At 42.3% G+C, this 9,664-nt stretch overlaps 1 protein-coding gene and 1 long non-coding RNA gene across 3 annotated transcripts; one reads left to right on the top strand and one right to left on the bottom strand.

The window, feature by feature from the left end:
* The first annotated feature begins 3,722 nt into the window (after window positions 1-3,722).
* On the top strand, window positions 3,723-4,362 carry LOC124652175. The gene is made up of 3 exons (XM_047191198.1): window positions 3,723-3,740; window positions 3,868-3,875; window positions 3,936-4,362. The coding sequence occupies exons 1-3, from the start codon at window positions 3,723-3,725 to the stop codon at window positions 4,360-4,362; spliced, it is 453 nt and encodes a 150-aa protein (XP_047047154.1).
* A 222-nt stretch (window positions 4,363-4,584) lies between these two features.
* On the bottom strand, window positions 4,585-9,203 carry LOC124682501. Of its 2 annotated transcripts, XR_006996306.1 has the most exons (3): window positions 9,050-9,203; window positions 7,088-7,729; window positions 4,585-4,970 (listed from the first exon to the last, which is right to left on the bottom strand). It is a non-coding gene; the product is annotated as an uncharacterized LOC124682501 (long non-coding RNA). The 2 variants fall into 2 exon arrangements; XR_006996305.1 differs by lacking the exon at window positions 9,050-9,203 and having other exon boundaries at window positions 7,088-8,578.
* Window positions 9,204-9,664: the final 461 nt, after the last annotated feature.

The following is a 9,664-nucleotide window of genomic DNA, read 5'->3' on the forward strand; positions in this document are numbered from 1 at the left end:
GACTGAGTTATGATGACTATGACATAGGAAATTATATTTCTTACGAGACATTATCACCCACTTTTCGGGCTTTTGTTGCTTCACCGCAAACCAGTATCCGTTCCTAAGGATTGGAAGGCAGCCGAGTTGGACCCGAGATGGTGCAATGCTATGATGGAAGAGTTAGAGGCCTTGAAGAAAAATAAAACATGGGAGTTGACGGATCTCCCTAAAGGAAAGAATACGATGAGGTCGTAAGTGGATCTATTCTGTAAAACAAAATGCAGAAGGAAAAGTGGAGAGATATAAGGCAAGACTTGTGGCAAGAGGATATAGTCAGACTTATGGCATTGACTATGATGAGACATTTGCACCAGTGGCAAAAATGAGCACTGTCGTAATTTTGATCTCTTGTGCGAGCAAATTTCGGATGGCCCTTGCATCAACTTGATGTCAAAAATGCATTTACGCATGGTGATCTTCAAGAGGAGGTGTATATGGAGATGCCACCAGGATTTGTCGGACACTGAAACTAAAGGGAAGGTATGTAGACCGAAGAAATCTCTATATGGTCTCAAACAATCTCCACGGGCCTGGTTTGACAGGTTCGGACAAGTGGTGTGTGGCATGGGTTATGGTCAATGCAATGGAGACCATACCTTATTTTGACGTACATTCGGAGCAGAAAATCACTATCCTTGCTGTGTATGTTGATGATATTATCATCACGGGAGATGATGTTGTGGAAATCGCAAAATTGAAAGGATGCTTGAGTCAGGCCTTTGAGGTGAAAGATTTGGGAAAACTTAGATACTTTCTTGGAATAGAAGTTGCAAGATCGTCAAAAGGGATATCACTATCTCAAAGAAAGTATACATTGGATCTCTTAGATGATATGGGCATGCTGGGGTGCCGAGTGGCTTCAACACCTATTGACCAGAACACTAAAATCACAGCAGAGTCTGGAGAACCCATAAACAAGGAGAAATATCAAAGACTTGTTGGAAGACTAATATACTTATGCCACACGAGACCAGATATATCATTTGCAGTGAGTGTAGTGAGTCGCTATATGCATGATCCGAGGGATGGACACTTGGAAGCAGCTCAAAGAATCCTGAGATACTTGAAGGGCACTCCGGGAAAAGGAGTGTTGTTTAAAAGTAATGGACACCTAAATATAGATGGATATTGTGATGCGGATTGGGCTAGCTGCTTAGATGATCGAAGATCCACCTCAGGGTATTGTGTTTTTGTTGGAGGAAATTTGGTGTCATGGAGAAGTAAGAAACAATCTGTTGTCTCGAAATCAACAGCCGAAGCTGAGTACAGAGCTATGTCACAGGGTCTGGGTGAAATGTTGTGGGTACGAAACCTTCTAAGAGAGCTGAAAATTTTAAGGCAAGGAAGCTTGAAAGTGTGGTGTGATAATATGTCTGCCATAAACATAGCAAATAACCTTGTCCAGCATGAGCGCACTAAACATGTGGAGATAGACAGATTCTTTATTAAAGAAAAGATTGATGCAGGGATTATCTCATTGGCTTATGTGAGATCAGGACAACAAGTGGCAGACTGTTTAACAAAGGGACTGGGCTCAAAGGAGTGTAATCTAGCCTGTGCCAAGATGGGGATGATTGACATTTATCACCCATCTTGAGGGGGAGTGTTGGACAACTGTTGGTGTATATGTTGGGCTGTCTTCTTGTTCTCTGTTCTGGCCCATTTGGCCCAGCCCAGTCCTGACCTATATAAGGTGCTTCTATCTCTGTAACCCTAAGAAGAGAGAGTTCCTCCCTGCAGCCTCCTTCTACCTCAGGTTAGGCCCTCACCTCTGTCCATAATATATAACTTGTGTATGTAGACAAGCTGTGCTGTTATTTCACAATAGCTAGTTCTCTGCCTCTGAACATGTCTTGTTACTAGTTATTGTATTACAGTAATTCTGTCTTAGTTGTAAGATACAACATAAAGGAACTTTCTTTGAGTCACTTGCTGATTTTTTGGATGATAGATCCATGAGGAGGTATAATACATATATCGACAACTTTGTACTAGTATAGAGATAGTTAATCATGAATCACTATCTCCCATCCAAGCTTTAAGTGCCACTGTTAAATAGGATTTTGGTTATTTGACGGAGTCTCTTGGTTCTCATCCAAGCTGTAATAGGGATGCTCTGGTCGACCCTGAGGACAAAATTCAGTGCTAAGTGACGCTCATTTATTCACAAAATCTCTTTCAGTTCATTTTGTCATGTTTGCAAATTGTTTTACCGTATTCAAAGTTCGGAGAATTCTGCAATGAAGTTCAGTATACTTGTTCATTTTTGCAGACTCCTGTTCATCTGCTGATGCTGCTCCCTGGTTGCACTTGAAGATGTAGATTCATGTCATGTTTTCAGTAGTTCGAATGATGCTCCATTGCACAAGTTTCTGTATTTATATCAGGACAATACCGGTCTAGACAAGGTTAATGCAGCAGTATTATGTCAGGATAGAAGCTGGACCAGTTTTAAGTGTAGAGCAGTGAACTATCAGAGCTCAAGAAGACACTGTCAACAAGTCCAACCTTCCTCTTGATTTCTGATTGCCACCATTCATTAGTTCAATAAGTATGAGAGAGAGATGAAAGTGTACTTGTGTCGTTGAGACAAGTTCAGAATCTTGCTTGTTGAGCTTTGAGTGAAGAAGCACAAAGTAGATCTTCCAAAAATATGCTTCATTCATATTGGAATACAGCTCCTCTGTTTTAGGTTTTCATGCTACTTACAAGCTATTCTTGCTGGCTTTTCTACTTTTAATATTTTGCTAAATTATGTAAGCTGGTTCCTCTTTTGCCTATCCAAAGTTCGGAGAATTCTTCAATGAAATTCAGTGATAGAGTTCTGTCTTTTGTTCTGTTGTGATCATTTTTCTGCTATATTAATTCAGCCGTTGTAGAAGTAGGAACGTATGTGCATACGCATCACTACATCAGAGAATGCATAGTACTAGTAAGCCTAAGAGGCATCAAGCAACACACGACAGCAGGAAGTAGTACCTGCTAATCGCTTAGGCGGCCCAGCGTGAAGTAGTAGCTGCTAATCCTGTAGGCGGCCGAAGCGGCGCTGCTAAGCAGCATGAGGCCGCCAGAAATAGTTAGCGGTTGCCACAAAATTTGCTAATCACGTATGTGGCGGTAGTGGCAACTCCGTATATGTCCAGCGGATGAACCATTTACATCCTGAGAACAGGGCCTTACTGATAAGACTTATGGATGGACGAGGAGAACGTCGTCAAGCCGCCAACACGGCTCTTTGCTCCATCGTTCTGATGCCAGCTGAATGCGAGAGCGTCGCTTCAAAGTGCAAACAGGCTTGCTGTTGCACCTTCCATCTAAAATAACTCGCAGCCAACTCAGACGCCGACCCAGCTTGGTGAAATCGCCGAAGTAAAGAAAGCAATCGATCGCATTACTAAACGAGAACTTGCATCAATTTGAGAGCATGGAGTTTTGTATGAAATATTTTCCATTGATAACCCACGGACCTGAATCTTCTTCCTTGCTAATGCACGTGCTGTTTTGTAAAGCCCTTTTAAAGCCCAGTGCAAGTGTAACAGAGGACCTGATGTGGCACATTCGCAGCGTATATATAAATTCCATGGATGTCATCGAAAATGCCAGAGTAAGAACAAGGCACAAACCTCTCTTGAGAGCTAACCGTACACTAGAAGGTGGAACAACAAGCTCGCCATTTTCTCATGCGCAACACCAGCCAGGTGAGTCCACTCGTTCCTGTGATATTTCCGGAGCTTTGATCTCTTCCCGCCTCTCTTCTTGCCAGAATTCTTCTCAGTTTGAATTATGTTATACACTAGTCATGCTGCTTAAGAGTACACTGTGTAGGTTATGAGGTATACACCGCATACAATTTATTTCCGTTCAAATTTCTAAGTATTTGTCATTCAAAGCAGGATGCTAGCTGTACCAGGGAACACAGTTTCAGCCGAGGAGAAGAGCATTCGTGAAGAGCTGGAGGAAGAGATAGAGAGGGATCTAGAACAAGAGATCATCGACCAAATGTTTCGACTCACTCGTCGCTTGCAGAGTCTGTATCAGCACAAGGATAGGAGAGAACTTATTAATGGCTCACCCAGTTACATTTACCAGTGGCCTACAACAAATGCAATTCTTTCTGAGATGAACATCAGTGTCAGGTTGGATGGGCAATGCAGAATCGACATAACTAAGGTTGAGCAACATGCTGATCCCGTTCAAGTGAGGTCGTGGCCCGATACTGATCCACCTGAGAAAAGGAAGGGATCTCCGATGAGAAAGCGGGGGATACGGTTTATCTCAGCAAGCAACAAAACCATCCAGTTGTGCCCTGGAGATAAGTAAGCATATAGGTAATACTAGATGAAAGGCGCGCTTCGCCGCGCCGCCTGCATTTCATCCTGACATAATGTGGCTGCCGTGGTAGCATCGCAGTCATTTCGATCTTCTCAACAACTGCAGGTGTAACGCGTTGTTGACAAAAGAGGGGCAAAATGGTAATGGATTTTCATAGGTCATGTGATAAACAAAACTGCCATAGGGTGTTAGTAGACCACTCAAAATCAATTTTAACTTCCCTGAGAGGGAGCCAGCTAACTTGATAAATATGCCAATGAACAAAAATTGCAAGATCCCTGACCGAGAGTATCAACAATCAATATGTATAACAATAAACACGGGAGAAATTTGGTCATCCTAAAAAGAGTCAATTTGTACAACAAAACTTAGAACTAAGTGTAGTTGTGCTACTTTAGTTTTTCTACTGGTCAAGAATAGAACAAAATACGTTGAACAACCTCCAGTTCCAAGGTCCTTCAATGTATTCTCATTGGGGTTCTTCGTGCTCGCAGACCCGAGTGGTTTTCGCCCTGGTGGCAGGGAGGACAGTTAGCCATGGAGTAGATGGACTGGAGAACACCTCTAGTACCGCCTCTGCCACCAACGTAGATGGACTGGAGAACATCGGCAAAAAGACAGTTTAAACCTGGTTTTCAGTTGGCAGAACAACAGAAAATAAAGAAAATAATAGTGGAGGTTGCACAGGAACATAATAGAAAGTCTTACTGCAGAATGTTTGTTTCCAAAGGAAAAAATCAAATACATAACTGATTCAGGTGAATTTGCACCTCAATCAGGAGCAAAGTATGTACTTTTGTATTCTAACATGAGTGTTGTAAACTGAATTTGGCCTGCTATATTTTGAGCTATTGATGTCAAACATAAACCAGGGGTGGTTTGCTCAATGTAAAATGTCAGACCACAGAGTTCCTGCTTTCCTTTTACCAGCAACCTTTAATGAAACCTCTGCAAGCATTGTATGTTATGAAGTTATGGTCTTATGGATACACATAGCCACTTGGAGCTACCCATTTATCTGTTTATGCCAGTGTTTGCATGACAAAATCACCATCACTCAGATGGGCTAAGCATGGTGATAGTCAAAGTGCAAGAGAATTGATGCACCATAAATACCATGAGCTAGAAAGCAATTTCAAGTAATACCTTTAAATACTTGGACATTTCTACAACCTAAAACAAAGGAGAAGTACTGGGTTCTTATTGTGACTTTGGGCACTATGCAAACTGGGTAGTATTGCTTCCATTAACTCTTTTCTAGTATTGCTTCCAGGGATAGTTCTAAGCTTCTGGGTAATGTATGTGCAGTGTAGGCCTCAGAGATTCAGGAAAGCTCGGACTATTCACACATACTTTAAAAAGTAAAAAAAAAAAAAAATCACTCCTTTAGCCCAATGATAACATTTATTGAGTTGCTAGCTAGATCTAATTAATTTAACTTCATTAATCAACCAGGTTCACTCGGTTGGTTGCTCAAATCAAGATAAATAATATAGCTTGAATCATTTTAACAATTTAGTAACAGTCTAAACACATTGACATAATCAAAGCAGGACCAAATTCACTACCACAACAACTACCAAATATGGTACTTGCTTATCACTATTTTTCTTCAAATTTTACCTTTTAATTCTTTGATTTATGTCACTAAAAATGGGCCCAACACACTGTAGAACCCAGAGTCAAGTAAGAGAATCGAGGGAGTTAACGATATAGAGCAAACCATCTCACAAGCCGAAGTGGATGGCCAAGATTGATCACAGCGGTAGAAACCTAAAGTTAGTTAATGACACATAACGATAATCACACAAAGCAACTATTTGTACTATCCTAAATGCCATTGTGGTCGATGAAGTTCGATCAGTATTGTGCATCATTATTTAGTTTTTAGCTCCGCCAAGGCCTACTTATTGCCTATAGGAAATTCACAATAATCTTCCATCACAAATATCGAACATTAGATAATCAAAGCACACATATGTCTAGGCAATCAAATGCTAAAACCTGCATTCACCTAAATATACCCTAGATCTGCATTACCTCTATGGCGAGACAACTATATAACAAAAATAAAACAAAATCAGACCAACCTGTAGGTCAAACCAAGGTGCAGGAATCAATACAATGCTTAAGAAACATAACTAACTGATGCCGCCAATAATCCAATACACTGAAACTATTTGATTGAAGATGTGTCATAGTAAATAAAGATACTATAATCTGCAGATTTAATCATTGGCGCCTAAAGGTTATCTGGAAATATGGCTAAGTAGTACGGTATATAAATTAACAACTATCCCAGGCCCTTTAGTACATACGGTTTCTTTCATATGTATCTCTTTAATCTTTTAAAAATCAATTAGCAATTATAACAACCATTACTCAAATTCCAAGGTATTTAGTACATATTTTTCCCACTTCATATGGTTTTCTTGTTAATACAGATGTATGTCTTTCATCTTTCAACATTACCACGACTTTAATTATCAGAGGTCCATATGATTGAAATTTTTGAAGAATAGACAAAGAGCAATTTTGGTAGATATAGTACTGACATTATAAACTGGTACATAAATTTCTTAACATGAATCCTGGCCTTGCCAAGGTAGTGCACCTCCTTTGATGTGGCATTCACATGGCAGGACAACACATCGCCTGAACCACACGCAGATGGCACTGAAGGATAAACGTGGCCACAGATAGATATCCATACCTAGGCGGTTGTGGACAGTCAGGGTTTGGTTCCAACGCAGCGGCAGAGGGTGACCGTATGATTGTCGCCGAGGGCGCACATAAACCTGTTTTTGTTGTTGGCGGCACGGGAGAGCTCGACTTGACCCTTTCCTGAGATGCGGTGCCGCTGGTGGCGGCGTGGCCGAGCTTGGCGGAGCCAGGACCCTTTCCTAGAGGAGGAAGTGGAGGACGTTGACTTGCTACACCAAACAAAGAGCAAATATTCTTGTCCTCCTCCAACATCAGGAGAACAGACACATGATTGGAGAAGTTATAGCAATAGATGGAGAATATGCAGACCAAGTGTAAAGATCTATTTTCCTTAGGAAAATGTCAAAATGTGGAAGCTACATGTGTGCTTACTTAGCTTGATGAGAAAAACATAATGCATGGTACAGCCATAATATTTGAAAGACAGCAAACAAAGATGATTTAATCATTATATATACCAGAACATCAAAGAAAATAGCTTTGTTCGCTTCTGTGCTCTCTTGCTTTGCCTGTTGCGCATCTTTCATAAATTTTGGTGATGAAGCAGCATGCAGTAAGAAATCAAGCATATTTTCTATTTTTCTCCAAGATGCTGAAGCGATCCTGGTTTCAGAAGCTCCATCTTGTCATTCTGCATAGAATACAGCAATAAGATATCAAGAGTAAGCAACTGAAACGTTTCACGAAAATGGATTGAATCTGCCGTCACATATTCTTTTGACTTTGTGTTACACATTCGAGATCAGCAACATTACAGTTAGATCTAGAGCTAGCACCTTAGTTCAAATTTCTGATTGGCAGGCATAAATTATAATCTCATGCAAATGAATTATTTCATCCAAACATCAATAAGAAATAAAATGGTTGTAACTGAGTAGACGATACATGATACATTAGTTATTCAGTTCATAACAAATACAATTAAATGCATTTTAAGGGATTGCGTTGCAGTAACCTTCTCTCCAGAATCTTAATGAACATATATTATATACATAGCCAAGCCGATCTGTTATTGGAAAAACAGAACACAGGCTAAATCTTTTTTCGAGAACATCTCATTGAGCATGATGAAGATATCAGGGGCCAAGAGGAGGAGAGCTGCTGCCTAGCATCCATACCATAAGGAGAATAGTAACTAACTGCTAGTGAACTGAGGCATAGATAATTCATCACCAAAGTGCTCTACATGCAAGCAAAAGGCAGTTTATATCCTTCCACAAAAATTTCAATAAACTTGTTTGCAAGCAAAAAAAAGTATTATAAACTATACATAATATGGTGTAATGTTTTATTAATTAGCACATGGAAGCAAAAAAATTGTTTTATAAACTATAAACAGCCAACGATCACCACCAAGTCTCCAGGATTTCTGAAGGTTGTAGTACACAACACTACACTCGCACCATCCCCACTCTACTCGTAGGGTTCCCAGTGCCAAACTTGCTCGTCGGAGGCAGGATCTGGAACCGTCGACCAGCCAAACCCTCTTGTCTAGTTAGAGTTCGCCCAAACACAGAAGCTCAGACTACACACAGAGAGAGAGAGTGCAGTAGGGGTACCAAATCGAAACATGGCACAAACAAAGTGGACGAATCCATGACGGGGCGGCTCAAATCAACGGCTTGGCTTTCGCCGGAACCCTCGATCGGAAGCTCGCCGCATCCGCCACCGACGCGGGCGCAGCGGCTGCCCGAACAGGGCACTCATGCCTGTGGCGCGCGGTGCGGACGGGAGGGCTGGACTCGCGACGCGAGGTCTGACGCAGCCACCGGTCGGAGGCAGCGTCTGCACCGAGGGTCGGGCCTCCTCATCGCCGCCCAGTTTAGACGTGCAGAGGCGCCCCTGGCCCACAACCAGCAGCAGGCAACAGGCATTGACGCCGGCATAAAAGGAGCTCTGACCAAGAAGAAGAAGAACCAGAGAAGTGGGCTTGGGAGGAAGGAACACTGACCTGCAGACCCGAAAACCAGCCCAGTTCAGCGGCAGGCGACGGACGGCGAAGAGGGCTCGTCAGCGGCTGGATCTTTCTCCGGTGCGACGCCGCAGCCGGCCGCGGGCGATCTCTTCCGAGAGGGAGCAGAGTAGGCGGGGGAGGAGCTCGGCGGCCGGCGCAGGGAGGTGGGCAGCGGCGGCAACGGCCGGCTTGGGGTCGGGGGGTGGGCTGCGGCGGCGATGGCCCTACGCCATATGAACAACCTTTTCTTTTTTCTGGAAGGCACAAAGAAAAGGAGAGTGGTCGGCAGCTGGCCCCACACGGGCTATGCGCACCGTCAAGTCGCTGAGAAGCCAGCGATTACAACAGCATTATATGTTGTAGAGAATACACTCGAAGCTCACAGCTGAGAAACAATAACAGAGACGCGTAAAAAAAAGAGTATGAACTTGTGTGCTAAATCAATGTAATTCAGGTATAAATGCAATTCAACTATGTAAAAGGATATAGCCTCTTCATGGAAATAATAAATGGAATACTGTATTTCTATGGTTGGAACTCTTTGTCCGTGTGTGTGGGAAAATATTTTTGTCTGCCATACACTCAATAGTTGTAAATTCTGAAGTATGTAGG

Source organism: Lolium rigidum, chromosome 1 (assembly GCF_022539505.1).
Source record: "Lolium rigidum isolate FL_2022 chromosome 1, APGP_CSIRO_Lrig_0.1, whole genome shotgun sequence".
NCBI classification, from domain to species: Eukaryota; Viridiplantae; Streptophyta; class Magnoliopsida; order Poales; family Poaceae; genus Lolium; species Lolium rigidum.